The sequence below is a fragment of the Pseudopodoces humilis genome, chromosome 2, assembly GCF_049639895.1.
Source record: "Pseudopodoces humilis isolate 2021_Gansu_Grassland_sample_001 chromosome 2, ASM4963989v1, whole genome shotgun sequence".
Lineage (NCBI taxonomy): Eukaryota > Metazoa > Chordata > Aves > Passeriformes > Paridae > Pseudopodoces > Pseudopodoces humilis.
Window position 1 is genome coordinate 48994840 of NC_142201.1, and position 15269 is coordinate 49010108.

The 15269-nt window shown below is 42.2% G+C and overlaps 1 protein-coding gene across 2 annotated transcripts in view; it reads left to right on the plus strand.

The window, feature by feature from the left end:
- Positions 1-6415: 6415 nt before the first annotated feature.
- TBC1D4 (TBC1 domain family member 4) overlaps positions 6416-15269 on the plus strand; it is a 95081-nt gene continuing 86227 nt past the window's right edge. For both annotated transcript variants that reach the window (XM_014251135.2, XM_014251141.2), the window contains exon 1: positions 6416-6976. In XM_014251135.2, the coding sequence (XP_014106610.2) occupies positions 6509-6976 (468 nt within the window). In that variant the 5' untranslated portion in view covers positions 6416-6508. The remainder of the gene's footprint in view (positions 6977-15269) is intronic.

A 15269-nucleotide genomic window follows, 5' to 3' on the forward strand; every position in this document is an offset into this window, starting at 1 on the left:
TGCCACGCTGCTGCTCGCAGTTGGGAATGTGGGGAGATGAGAGATACTCAGCAGTCAACAGAATCAAGACAACAGATGTCGATTTACCTAGGAGAGAGTCAAGGACGGTGAGAAAGAGGATTAAGGAGTTCCCATCTGTTCTTTTTTTTTAATGTTAGCAGCTACACTGGCACCATTCTTAGCATTGTATTGGGCCTACTAGTGCCCTGTTGTTCATGCTAAGCTGTACCATCTTTTACCACACATACAGTACAAAGTGGAAAAGCTGCAATAACACTTCAATAGTGGTACACTTTAAGTCATAATGGTATTTGCATCTTCCTTTTGAAGTGACATAATTTGTGCCCTTTGAAGTACTCTTGCCTTCCAAAGCATCCTTCTTTTGTGTTATTTCTGCACTCTACTCCAGATTTGCTAACCTTTCTAGCCTGGTTAATCCTTTGTAATAATGAATTTGTGAAATAATATCAATATGTTCCTTTTGGCTTTGGCAATGATAAGAAATTCTATCTTAGTTTCCACTGCTAGAGAATTGGAGTGGACCAGGATCCCTTCCAAATCACAAATGAGGGAGATGTAACAGGCACTGTTAGGGAGAGAAGTAGACTCTAGCAGTCGCAGTACTTCATCTCTTCTTCCTCATTTTTTTCTCTTATTTATATTGTTACTGTTACTGCAGTGGCTGGTGAATAGTAGCAAATCACAGAATGACAAGGTGGGAAGAGATCTTCAAGATCACTGAGTCCAACCCAGCCCTAACACCTCAACTGGACCATGGCACCGAGTAACACATCCAGTCTTTTTTTAAACACATCCAGGGATGGTGACTCCACCACCTCCCTGGATACACCATTCCTATACCTTATAACTCTGCCATAAAACACTTTTTCCTAATATCCAGTCTATATTTCCCTTGGCATAGCTTGAGACTGTCCTCTCCTTCTGTCAGTTGTTGTCTGGAGAAAAAGACTGACCTCCACCTGACTACACCCACCTTTCAGGAAGTTGTAGAGTGGGATAAGGTCACCTCTGAGTCTCCTTTTCTCCAGGCTAAACAGCCCCATCTCCCTCAGTTGTTCCTCACAGGGCTTGTGTTCCAAGTATGAAGTAAATGGCTCCTTTTTATAAAACAAATATTGGGGATATAGAAGTTCTTGTTGCAGAAGTTGCTCTATCTCCTGCAGTAACTGGCTTTGCAGCTGATCTGAGCTGCTGACAGTCACCAAACTCTGTATTACCTCATCAACAGGGATTCTAGTAAATTGATGTGTTGCAGTTTGGAGGGGCAGAGGCCCTATTTAAAAAAACACAAAACCAAAAACCCTAGCAAATTTCAAATGCTTTTACATGGAAAGGTGCTGTGATCACACAGGACTCCAGATTAAAACTTAAGTTTTAAATAAAATGTGTTGTTCTTCACTGGATTAAAAGTCTGCTGTGCTAGAAAGTTTCATGGGATGCCTGTGATATGAAAAAATGACTGAAGTAAGAATCTTTCCCCAGTCAAATTTCTCTTTGAAGAGAAATATAATAATTTAATGAATTGTCTCTCTTAATCAATGCTAAATTAAATTTAATAACAATACACTGAACACAGATATAAAGTGTGCCAGGTTGCTTTATGTTGCAGTGATGTTTATAAAATTTTTAGCTAGGGATTATTCTCTTATGAACTTGGCTCATTCCAGTTCCCCTAAATCTGTTTTGGAGTGGGTCTTACTGGCTGAAAAAATTCAGTCTGTCATTTTGATCAAAAAGGATTAGTGCCATTTAAGAAGAAAACACTATAACTAACCCACCTCTTATCAGATTAATTTTTCATAATTTTTATTATTTACAAATTGCAGCAATTGTCCTCTGCAGACATATCTCTGCAAGACCAATATATCTTACTCAAAATTTTGGCTTTGCATTTTAAACTAGTGTAATCTTTATACATCCTGAAAAATATATGATTTCCATTATTTCTTGTGAGGTTTTTTAATGTACTTTAAAAGAAAAGGCACCAGAATTTCTCTAGCAGCTAAAGCTTAAAGCCCTGGTAATATGTCTAGTCTATTGAACTTTCTAGTACTTCAATTGTATTTCTAGCAGTTATTTCATTACAGTCTTCAAATAAGACTGGGTAGTTTAAATTAATTAAATGGTTTTTAAAGTAAAAATGCCTATATCTCAGATCTGAAAAAAAAAAAGGTGATCTGAAAGTAAAATAAAATGTGACTAGTTTAAACTAATGCAAATATGGAAATGTGTAACTTTTTTATATGTGTTTCAGACTCCAACAGAAATGGACCTTGAATTCCCAGACAGCTAAGTGGGATCATTCTTAGAAATGCAATTGAATCAGAAGCAATTCCAGTTTCAGGGCATATTACTGAAATAATAGTCCAAGGTGATTGAAGTTATGCATAAATTATGGGATTGTAAAGTCAAGCCTACAACTTCTCTAATAACTTAATATTTTTTCTTCAATTAAAATTGTGGCTAGAAAGCTTAAGAGGATGGATAATTACTAGCAATTAACAGTCTGATCATGTGAGATGCTGAGGTTTCTTTGCTGCTTAAGAAGTTACCGAGAGCTGTAGTTGCTTACCATTTTTCAGGTCTAAATCCTTAAATACTGAGTGAACTGAAGACCCAGATATGATATATGGAATTGCTGCTGTGGTGCCGTGTGCCGAAACAGCTTATATTATCAAGGCATGGTCTTAGAGAACTAAACATGCTTCCTCTAATAAACAGAAAGAAAATACATTCTCCATTTTATTTGGAAAAATAGCCTTTACATGTAGTACTCCATTGACAAGCATAACAAATCCAAAAGGTTCAGAGTCACATTTAATCAACTTTATCTGTGTTTGGTCACTTCAGTAATATCCCTTACTTTAAGAGGTTTTGCATCTAATGTCTGTGTTTGGAACAAAAAACAATGGCAGGTTATCAACAGTTCAAAATGTCTGATTGGGTCTATAGCTGGTTCCACTTGCAACACGTGCTATGGCAATTATTGCCCATCGTACTTCATGTACTTCAGATCTTCCAATAGAATGCTCCCTCCAGATTTTATAATTTGTTTCAAGAAGCTTGGCTAATGCTAATAATAAAAAATAGTTTAAAAAAGTGTGGCTTCTCACCAGGGGCTTTGTCTGTTAAGTCTCTGGCATAGGTACTGCATTTACACTTCTGTTTGGGATGATCTGGAGAGAAACTCTTTCATCAAGAACAGATGTATTTTCAAAGCTCTGTGGATAAGGGCTGTGGAAAGTTGCTTTCTTCTCCGTCCCAAAGTTTTTGATTCGCATTAACTGAGCTATAAGGATTATATATTTTATGGTAATTCCTAACTAAATTTTGCAAAGAGTTAGAGAAAGATAGTTTCGTTATCATTATAGTTTAAACACTAGAAATTACATTAGAGGCATGCCAGATGTCATGGGCAAAGGAGTACTGTGCTCGTTGTGAGAGAAATTGGAATTTTTAACTTACAGGTGCATGCAATCTTAAAACTGAAAAGAAATGAGAAAAGGGGACCAACTTCAAAAAGAAAAGTTACATAACAAAAGGACTGGCTTCCTACTGAAATGCTGTTAATGACATGGGGGGATAAAATGTGTTAGGCAGATTAAAGGATAAGAAATGATGAAGTAAATGGATAAAAGTAATGGACAGCTAAAAGGGATTACTACGAAGAATGGATTCATAGAGACATAAAAAGATGAAGCAAGAAGAAAGCATGAAAACTTTGGATTAACATCTGAGAATTTGATTTTGAAGGTAGTTAAAATATTAGTTGGTAGCATTTATATAAATTAATTTCATCTTCTAAGGGATTTGTATAAAGAGTTCAGTAATAAAAGTAAATTAAGTCAAAATAACCAGATCTCATACCATATTATGTAAATCACCCAACAGAAGGATAAACTGAATAGCTTTACAGAACAGGCACAATGGTGACAATTGAAGACTTTCACATTCATTTTTCACATTTTAGAATTTCGTTTCTACCTGATAATTTGCAGTAATTGAACTGCATCCTTATAAGCTGAAAACACAGCTCTGTATCATCTTCAGGTGAAGATTTCTTGTTCCATTTGAATGGTGCAAGAACTTCAAGGCATCTGTAATTGCTTAAAAGATTTTTTTTTTTACTATTTTAATGTATTTGCATGATTGTCTTCAAGTTTCCTGATTATTATTAAATATCTGTATTGCCTTAGCACCTAAAAAGTCTAGCTGGCTGTCCACAGACTGGTTTTGGTAGTTCATACACAAACATAAACCGAAAGGGATCTTGTAGTCCCAGAGATGGTGTTGGTAAGCACCTCCAGCTATTCAGTATTGTGCAGCCTCCCCCTTAGACTGCTTCATTGGAGTAATTTAATGATTATTCTACCTGAAACAATTGCAGAAGAATGTATGAGGGGGTTTTGCCGCTGTTCTAGGGCAAGCCCAGTGTTTAGTTCAGTTCCCAGGTAGGTTAAACTGGTCTTTTTGCTCAAGTGACTGAACTGCAGCTTCACGCTCTAGATGAATCATCTACCCAAGCATACCCAAAAGGGGTGAGTAGTCTTGCTGCTCTCTTCACCCCCGAGCAGTCATTCCTGCTCCCTTTGTGCCAACAGCGCTCTCTCTAGAAGTGCTGTCATTTAAATTAGAGGTGGCTCACAGAACTGAACTGGCAGAAAAGGAGCAGCTCACTGCAGCATTAAACCAGTGCCAGCGCTGCTGCCAGAAACCAAATAGCTCTTCTTCCAGGCGCACTGGTAAGAGGCTCACAAATTGTCATACTGCAATGCTGTTGCACAAAATCTTAAATACCATTCTCAGCCGAAGGGTTAATACTAACTGCACACAGTAATGAAGAAGAATTTTTTCAGGTTTGTGGTCCACAAAATTTGGCCATTATTCTTCTAATTAAAAATTGTTGTAACATCTACTCTACAATAATGTAGTTCAGATGATTAAGTGTGAAAACAGTTTGGGAAAGCAAGTCCAGTCTGGCTTTAACTTGTACCACTGTTGCACATATTAAAGCTGGTTCATATTCATATGAACATATTAAGCCTGCATAAGACTTTTTGCATTAGCTCCCCTGTCCTAAGGGACATTGTAGGATGTCTCTTTAAGGCTTGTAGAATGCCATATAGAATACGTATTTGAGGTCTTACCAAACAATAATATTAAATTGAAAATTACAGTCGATAAACCAGAACGCATAAACTAGCTGGTTAAACTGGGAAAAAAAAAAAAAAAAAAGCGAAATTGTTTGCTCAGGAAATGAGCAGAGTGGTTTGTAACAGTATGAAAATACCGCAAATGCGACAGTTTTTGTCAGTTCAGACTACCGTGGGCTGTGAACTGAGTGCTGCATGACCCTTCTCTGCACAAATAATCATGCAGTCTCAAATTACACAGAGCAGCTCTTCAGCTCAAGCTACAGATTTTTTATTTGTAGTCAGGGTTAAAACGGTGGCCATAACAACGTGTGTTGGGAGTTTCCGCCGCTGCTGCTACAGGTTTAAACAGGGACAGTCGCTACAATTGGCAATTACCAAAAGGATACGGATGCTGTATGGCTGGCAAAGCTTTGTCCACCTACTTTCTCAGGTGGAGACTAGTTACTAACATACCTACAGTATGTGGCGGATTTGTCATTGACAAGAGGTGCTATCGCGACAGCGACGAAGAACACCCCCCCCCCCACGACCCCCGATTAAAAGGTCAAGCAGTAAACACAAGCTTAGGGGAAAAAAAAAAAAAAAAGAAAGTAAAATTAAAATCAGCCGTAATGAAACTCTTGACTCGGCAGTGTGCAGGGGAAGGCTGCCGTAGCACGGCCGCGGTACGGCTGGTTCTCCTCTCGGGGGGAGGCGGCCGTGGGAGCGAAGCGGCCGCGGGCGGGAGGTGCCCCGAGCCCCCGCTCCTTGCCGGGAGCCTTCTCCCCAGCGACTCTCCGACTCGCCTGAATCAAAACCAACTCAGACAGCGCTTGGGAGCTTCTGCAAACGGGGCGGGCCCAGCAGCCTCCCCACCTCCTTCTCTCAGCCGTTCGGCGACCTTCCTCCCCTTGCGGATCTCCTCCTCCTGCCTCTCCCTTCGCGGCCGGCCACGCTGCCAGCCGCAGCACCCGCGGCCGCGGGGAGGCCGGCAGCACTCGGCAGAGCCGGGAGCGGAGCGCACGTTGTGTTTTCCTTTGGGGCCCGGGTCGGCTGGGCTGTCCCGCCCCTGAGCCGGGGGTGCTCGGCACTCGGAGCCCACTCGGGGCGTAGCCCCGCCGCTCTGCCCGGGGCGTTGAGGAGGAGGAGGAGGAGTGGGGTGTCTCGGCCGTCCTTCCCCGCCCCGCGGGCTGACCCCGCGCGGGCAGGCAGGAGGCGGCGCGGCGGCGGGGACGTGCCCGGCAGGATGCGCGTTTAGCGGCCGCCCCGGCCGAGCGCAGGCCCCGCCGGCTGCACCTGGCGCCGGGGGGAGCGGCGGCAGAGCCCCGCGTTCCTGCGTCCCGACACCCGCCATGGAGAAGCGAGGGGAGGGCGAGCCGCTCTCCCACCCCCTGGAGCCCGAGCCCGAGCCGCAGCCGGCTCCGCCGGGGGAGAAGCGCTTCAGGTTGTGGTACGTGGGTTCATCGTGCCTGGACAGGCGGACCACGCTGCCCATGCTGCCCTGGCTGGTGGCCGAGATCCGCCGCCGAGGACAGCGGCAGGAGCCCGGCGGCGCCCCGGGCAGCGGGGTGCCGGCCCGCGAGGTGCTGCTGCTGCTGGGCTCGCCCACGCTGCGCTGCGTGCCCGCCAGCCCCGGCCCCGGCCGCCCCGCCAGCCCCGCGCCCGCCGTCTTCATCTTCGAGCACAAGGCGCAGCACATCGCCCGCTTCATCCACAACAGCCACGACCTCACCTACTTCGCCTACCTGATCAAGGCGCAGCCCGACAACCCTGACTCCCCCATGGCCTGCCACGTCTTCCGGGCCACCGACCCCAACCAGGCGAGTGGGGACAGGGGGCGGGGACGCTGCCCGGGATCTCCCCGCTCGACGGGCAGGACTCCAGGCGCTGCGCTCCGCAGCCGCGGAGGGGCCGATGTGCCCGGACGGGGCAGGGTGGTGCCTGCGGGGCCCTGCGGGACCGCAACCTCCACACGCCCACCCACGGTGTGGGGGGGAGCCCGCCCGGGGTCCGGCCGTGCCCGCCGGGCTCGTCCCGCTCTGCCCCTCCAGCTCAGGCGGCTGCAGCGCCCTTGGGCGCCGCGGAAAGGGGGGCAGTGGGGACACAGAGCCCTGAGTGGCCGTGGGGTGCCTTGCCAACCCTGCCAGGCCTGGGGTACCAATCTCTGCGGAACGCAGTGCCCGGCGACATGGATAGAGCCCCTTTCCTCCCGGTCCAACCTCCGTGGGGAGGCCTCGCATCCTGCAGCAGCTCACTGGCAAGGGCACGGTTTGCTCTACGAGCAGGAGGCAGGATTTGTGTTAAAGCGTCCCAGCAGTGCCGTCAGTGTTGGACGGGATTGGAATAGTGGAGGATGGTGCTTTTCCTCAGACCCCCGTGGTGCAGAAACGATCGGTCGTGACCAGCGGGTCCTGTTGTGCTCACGGGTCACGCTAAGGACACCTGGCCGTGCTCAGGCATATGCAGTAGTGCTACAAACAAGGCTAGGTTTGGGTAGGGACATTTTTGATCAAGTGCCAACTGGAAAAAAAAAGACCTAACAGCAAGATGGTATTTTCCTGACTATCTAGCTGGCTTTGGCTAGCGCATCAAATGTACAGCAGACTTCTTTCTCTCCCATTTAGAGTATGTAAGCAATAGCGGGTGGATAAGTAGGTTGGATAATCAATTTAACAAGATGACAGCAGGAGAAAGCCCTTTCAATAACAGCCCTTTGATTGAATAAGTCAGAATACCTTGTTCTCAGTTTTCACAAACTGGAAGAGAAACTCTTGCAGTTAGAAGATCGGTGTCTTACTGCGTGTACTGAACAGCTGCTAGGGTTTCTTTGTTTGGGTTTTGTTAAGTAAGGAGAGTAGGAAGTATTAAGAAAACTACTGAAAAGTTCTCGATATATTAACTTTTATTTGAGTCAGCATACTTCCAGAGAGATCGTGGAGGCATTTAGGTTGCATTCATAGCTGTGGCTTAAGGACAGGCAGTATCCTAAGTGGAGGTAACTGTGCTTAACTTGTTGGCGACTGCTGTGGGTTGTGCTCTGCCAGGAGAGCACGCAGCAGGAGCGTGGAGGGCATCATTATCTGGCAGGTGAAGAGCCTGAGTGTCCTTTTAGGGGTTTGGCGGTATGGACTGAAGCAAGCTAAGGTTCCTGCTGTTGGCAGGAGATGCTGAATCAAATTTATTTCTGGAGCAGGTCTGTAGTGGTACCATGAGTTTGTAAAACAGTCATACTTTAAGATAGTGAATCCCTAGTACTCCAGTGAAATTAATGTGCAAAGTACTACATACATTTACATTTGGAAGGCTGTTTCTGACTAAAGCTCTATCCATATGTCTTTCCTTCTTTCCTCATGGGGAAAGTGCCCTTATGGGCATTGAATTAAATTGAACTGGTACTGTAGGTAAAGTCTTCCTACTGAAAGAAGTTGTTAGTGTGAACGTATCTTGCTCAGTCTTTAGTTATACCTGTTAAGATTTCTTTAACTTTCTTATCATTAATAAAGAATATATCCCTCCCAGGAGCATTACTCAGCATATGATTTTGAGCTACAGTGAGGGTAGTAAATGCAGAGCTGGAGATGTGATTCACAAGTGTCTGACTAACAGGCAGGTTTTTTTAGGCACCAAAAGGAAAAGACGGTGGATCCTCCTCCCTGCCCCCCATCCCCCCCAAGTTTTGTTATCAATTTGCCAAGGCTTGGTTGGCTAAGCCTGTGCAGGTATCTAGCTGTTGGTCTGTGCTAAAGCTTAATCCTGAGTGGGTGAAGTCAAGCTGCAGGTTTCTAGCTCTAAAAGTCTTCTTTCTAAGCTCTTAATTGTTTATTATAGAACAGATGCTGTCCTTGCATGCTTTCAAGATCTTTACACACTTCTGTTTTGTAGTGGTTATATGAGCTTCGTGTTGTGTACTAGCTTAGAAAGTATTTTTCACAGCTGTTACTTTCAGCCAACCTAAATTAGCACTGCGACTGAGAAAAGTAATCCTGTCCTTTTCAAGCCTCAACCCCTTGTTTCTTCCTCTCAGCTTTGTCCTCATGGCAGCACAACTGTTTGTGCAGCCATACGGCAAACAGGATCCAGGAATTGACTGGTGTTAAACTTGCTTTTCCCTTACCTTCTCTGGAGTATTTCTAAACTGCTTCCCTCATTTGCTTTACTATGCAGCCCTAATTACTGTTTACATCAAGGCGGGTGGGTTGGAGGCACATGAGTGGCCAAGAAGGGTCAGGGACAGGTAGCCTTTCCAGAAGTTCTAAAGAAGATAATTTCCAGAGAAGTTGTGGATACTCCACCCCTGGTATTGTTTGAGGTTGGATGGGGCTTTGAGCAACCTGGTCTAGTGGAAGATGTTCCCTGGCAGTGGGGGCAAAATTAGCTTGTCTTTAAGACTGCTTCCAAGCCAAACCATTCCATGATTCTGTGAAAGTTATGCTGACTTCAGATTTGCCAGAGATGACTGCATGGTATTGTCCATTTTGGCAGTCTTAAGTTTAGCAGCACACAAAGTAGCTAGAATGAAGGAAGGCTACAGGAGATGTCTTGTGGTCTCTGAGTTAGAAGACAGCTGGCCATAATTTTGAGTGGTGGATGTTAATTATAGAAGTGAGAGGTTAATGATTGACTTTTGAGGGACTACTGCTACCATGATAATTCAAAAATTATATTTGACAGATTTTCTTTACAATCCTGGGAACAGACTATTTTTTTTTTTAAGCCAAAAGCTAGAGTTTATAAATATGGCAGGCACGGACTTCTTGCAACCACTGAGAAAAGGCTGTTTAATTAGTATTTTCAAGCTCAACTTTAACACATTTTTGCCATGAAATACTGATTTTGTTCTTTAAACCTGATTTTAATTATGTGGAACAATCAATGCATTTTGACAATTGCCTTGAGTTCCCTGTTCTCTGGGGGAGAGGCTTATGGTATGATCTCTTTCTGCAGGTTTTTTTATTATTATCATGCTGATCTAGATTGTGTGTTTCATGCTTGAAGCATGAATAAGCCTGTTTTAAGAGGATTTTTTTTTTTAACCTGGACTGGCATCCTAAATCAAATTATATTATACTTGATTCATATTAGTGAAATTAATTAATTAGTTGTTTCCTTCAGTTAAGTAAGAACTCAATTAATTTTGGTTTTCTCTTCTCAAACTTATAAGCATGATGAAAATGTATGGTTATAAGGTTTCAAAAATAATCTGAGCCAGTTGTGGAAAAAAAATGTTTAGGTGGACAGACCTCAGTTGAATTTATAATCAGTAATCTGTAGCTGTGTCTTTGTGCTACACCCATGTGTTAAGGGTCTAGGCTTTCTCAAGGTGAAGCAGAAGAAATAGAGCCTTTTGGTGACAGTGTAAAGCTGTGATAAGAACTGGAGAGGCAGAGGCTCGGAGACAAGAGCCAAAGACAGCCCACTTGTCAGAAACACTTGTCTGTTCCAAGAATGTGTTTCTTTTCTGTTGGATAATGTGTTTCAGTAAAGCAAGGATGTCAGACAATTGTTCTGGAAAAGCAAGGCATCAGTATGAAGTCTAGTCAAAGGAGGCTTTTATGCTGTATGAATATCATGTTACGAAGTTTCTTATTGAAGAATGTAAGTTAGAAATGTTTGAAGAGTAAAGTTTGTCAAGTTTACATGCATATTTCTGTTGTCCTTTGATTTTTATTTGATATAGGAACATGAGCTGAATGACAGTAAAGTCAAGGTGTAGGAAGTACCTATATAGAGCTTTGTTAGAATTCATATTAATGTATTGCACTGGTTGAGTTGTCTGATAAGATGTGTTCTGAATAGGTATAACAGACATGACAAAATAGATACACTCTAGGTTTTGAGGGATTCTGTAGCAAATGGGAGAGATGACATTTGGTTGATAGCACAATTTGGTTGCAGAGGAAGGATTTTCCATGAGAAAGATTGGTTGTCCTAGTTTTTACCAAGAAAATAAATCTTGGAGGGACTGAAAAAAAATGTTTTCCAAGTTTGTGTGGGTCAGAATTTCATTCATGGGTTGAGAAACTGAAAAGCAATGACTCAGAACAAAGCATGGATGTTAAGGGCTTGCAATGAATGTGGAATTGTTTAGTGAGCAGCCTTATTATCTCTAGCTTACATGGGCTATACAGCCTCAGATGAAAAGTCTTGCACTCCCTTTTATTTGAAACTGAAAGTTGAGAGCTTAAGGTTTCATTTTTGATTTCCTTAATAGATCTGCCACCTTTTTTCCTGAAAATGAGAGTACCTTTCATTTTAGAATTGTAAAGCTATCTTTAAATTTTGGTTTTGAACATCCTCTCTACAACATTTTTTTCCCACATCACAAGCAGAATAAATAATAAAAAACATTAAAATTGTTAAGTGTTTCTAAGTGGAGATATGCAGCCTTTTTATTCTTGGCTCATGTTTGGAGACGAAGGGGAATGGTTTTAAATACCCTTGTCTGTCATGTTTGTAGAAAGAATTAATTCATTTTTCCTTCTGCAGTTCATAAAAACCCATTATTTGAGGAGTAGAAGCAATGTCTTGGAGGACTTTATTTTCAAGAAGGCAAAATAAAATACTTGAAACTATGTATTTCACTGAGAGTGGCTGTAGGTAAACAGTGACCAGATAATAGAGCTGTCTTAAAGAAATGAGTTTGTGTGTATCTGAGAATACCAAATCAAGGCTCCTTTTCCAATTATTTGTTTCTAGGGGGATTTTTTGTCCTGTCTGTCAATGTAGAGGCAGTTTTTTTTAAAAATGGTTAAATAGAAAATCTGACTTTAAAAAGATTTAGCTAGCATGTGTATGTCTTTGCAACAAGGAGAGTCTGTTTTTTAGGGGTGATGAAAATTTCTGACCAAAATGCTTGAACGTGGTTATTTATAGAAGTGAATTCTAGAAAATATTTAATTTCTAAACAGCCAATATGAAATGGTGGTGTTCCTGATGCCTATCAATCTCTGCTCTTTGCTAAAGTTTGGTACAGTATTTGATGTGCACAGCTCACCATGCCTTGGATGTCTTCCATCGATCTTCCCCATTTGGAGCTCCTTGAACATCTTGAGTTTCTCTGAGGTAAAGTGATGAATGAATGCCACAGTGAGTTGGGACCAATTCAGAGATTGCTGTCTGGTCTGTAGGTCATGCAGATTTTCAGCAGCATTGGCATGGTCCCCTCATGGTACCAGCTGTCCTCTGCCACCTGGTTTTGTTTCCTTTGTGGTTTCAGATACTATTTCAAGTGCAGGGACAAGAAAAAAAAGGAAGAGTTTATGTCCAATGTGGCTTTTGTCACTTGTCACGTATGTGAACTGTGGCATCTTCCACCTTTGTGCTACATGCTATTCTGAGACACCTTTAGAGACCACAAGGAAATAAAAAGACCTACAAAACCGTCAAGGGTAAAAATCTACTTGTAGAGGTCATTAAATAATGTGGTGTTTCCAGGGCTGCTTAAAACCAAATTTAAGGCAGCAAAGTGAAGTGATTTAATTTAGGAATGGGCTCTGTGCTTTCCTGTTCTGTATCACCTGTAATGCAGTATCTGTCCCCTTATGTCCTGACACAAACACATACATCAAGACATACGCAGTTACATGGGTTCCAAAATAAAGTAGAGCATCACCGATGCAAGATAGCATATGATCATTTGACAAACAACTATGTTGTCCCTGGAGAGGTCAAAGTATAAAAAGACTATTCTGAATGTCACAGGGCAGGATAAAAATATGAATGTGGTTACACTAGGGATGCATGAACTATGTGCCTTCCTATGTTGTGTTTTGTTTTGGGTACCAGAGAACATGCATATGTTTTGGGATATGCCTGTTTTCATCCATGAACGTGTTGGGGCTTTTTACTCCTTTTCCGGTGTGTTAATCTGGTGAATCTGGTAGATCAGTGAGGTGGGAAAATAAATATTCTTGATGGTCCTGTAGATCTGAAATTACTCTGGTATTTCAGTTTTCCACTTGGCATCAGTCAAAGGTAAACCTGTTTGTGCTGGATGGGTTTAATTCTGATAGTGTATTTAAGACTGCAGAGAAAAGAACATAAAAACCAACATAAGCAAATGAAACCACATGCATTTGACTGAAAGGGCTCATGGCAGCCCATATTAGTCTTAAGTTTTATATTTTATAAAAGTTAACTGTATATCTTGAAAAATCCAGTTAGTTTTTATTCTGAATGCAGTCATGCTCTACCAGCACAAAGCCTATGATCATCTCAAGCCACTCTCCCTTCCTTGCCTCTGCCTCTCTGTAGCAGACACCCTGCTTGAAATGAGCAGCAACTGTGCCTTGCTGTTTGAGGCAAAGCCTGCTTAAAGCCGTCCCTCTTAAGTGAAATGGGCTGCTTAGCCCCCCACCCCCTCTCCCTGCTGCAGGGAATTAGGATTTAGAGTGAGAAGTTAATTACTTGGTCCTCTTTTGGAGAGGGTGGTGCTGCCAGGATTTCCACTGCTCCCTTAGCAGACTCCTTCTGGATGAAAAAAAAAGCTTGGCACCAGCAAGACTATTTGGTATCGTTTTACCTTCCCAAGATCAAACTTTGGGTCTTGGCTTCAGCTGCAGTGCCTAAACATGGTTTTTATGTCCTTTTGTGTGGTTTTAGTTGAGTTAACTGAACAAGAACTTTCAACGTGTTCAGCGTGAAGTTCAGATAAGGTTGATGGCATATAGTAAATACATGTATGACATGTCTTAAATTTTCAGAACCTCAGAAAAATGGCATGAGCTAATAGTTACGTAGTTGTGTTACAACTCCTTTCACTTTGGATCATTTGTAAGAGTGGCAAAATACTTCAGTTGAACCACTTCAAAAAAGAAACACTTTCCTTTTTTCATTTCTAAATTTTCATTGGACTCCTAATGCTATTCAGAAACTTTGCTTGATGCTTTAGAGGAATTGTATCTATTCAACCACATTTCCTGACTTTATAAGCTACTTGTAATAATGACTTGTCTTCATCTCTGTTCAAATCTGGTTGCTTTCTCATGGAATCCATAATTTTCCTTTTTAAAATTCATCTTATGTATTCAGAATTATTTTAAAAAAATATTTTTAAAAAAATCTTTTAAAAAAAAAAATTTCTAGAAAATTTGAAGGGTAGTATGGTGAGGATTTTCTTCTGCATCTCTGGAACTGCTGAAGATCGGTAGACTTCTACAGTTTTGGGCATGTGTCACTTTTTTGAAGGATTAAATAAATTCAACATGCAGACATGAAAGAGAGCGTTGTTCAAAGCCAGTGTGAAAGACTTGTAGAAGCTGTTGGGTAAGATAAAACCAAATCCATAGAAGTATGGCTTTTTTCCAGCTCTACTATTCCTAGCTCTGTGGTTTTCCCTCCCATTACAGCTGAATTTGAAGGTATATTTCAGTCATGAAGCTCATTTTTGTATGTTGATAAACCTTAACAAAGAGCTTGCTCTGTTAAAGTAACTGGGGTTATGTTTTATTTCATTACTCTTCTTGGCAGGAACATGTGGATCTGCACAGTGCTGTTTAGAGATCCTTGATGCATTGAAAAACATGCTGAGGGAAGTCAGAACATTATCCTCCAGGGCATAGCAGTGACTGCCTTCCAGACTGTTAATGATTTTGTTTTTCCTAGCAAGATAAATAAATATTTATTTTTAAGAATCCTGGTTTTAAATATATTTAATGTATTATGTGACACAGATATGGGTTTCCTGTTATGTTAATTTAGAAAAAGGGCAAAAAGCAGCCATGTCCCAGGAACTCTGGGAATAGTCAGTGGTCTGTGTGTTAAGTATTTCTGAAATAAAGTAAAGATTTAGTAACAGAGCAGTGAAAGACTAGGACGTGCAGTGCTAACTTGTTGAAGCATATTTTTATGTGCCTGTTCATAGTTTGTTTCTTGCTTTGGCTTGATTATTCCTAACAACTCCATCTCAAGTTACGGTAAGATTTCTAAATAAAAATAGGGTATGCTAATGTATATTTAACAGTGTTGCATTTGCCAGGGAGGAACCAGTTGCTCGCTTGCTGCTTGGCTGAAGGACAGAAAGGAAGCATCACACCAACTCCAGCTAAAGCCTGTGCTGAAAGCTGATGTTTGACCTTCAGGTGCCGTACAAACACAAAGGTCTGCAATTCCTGC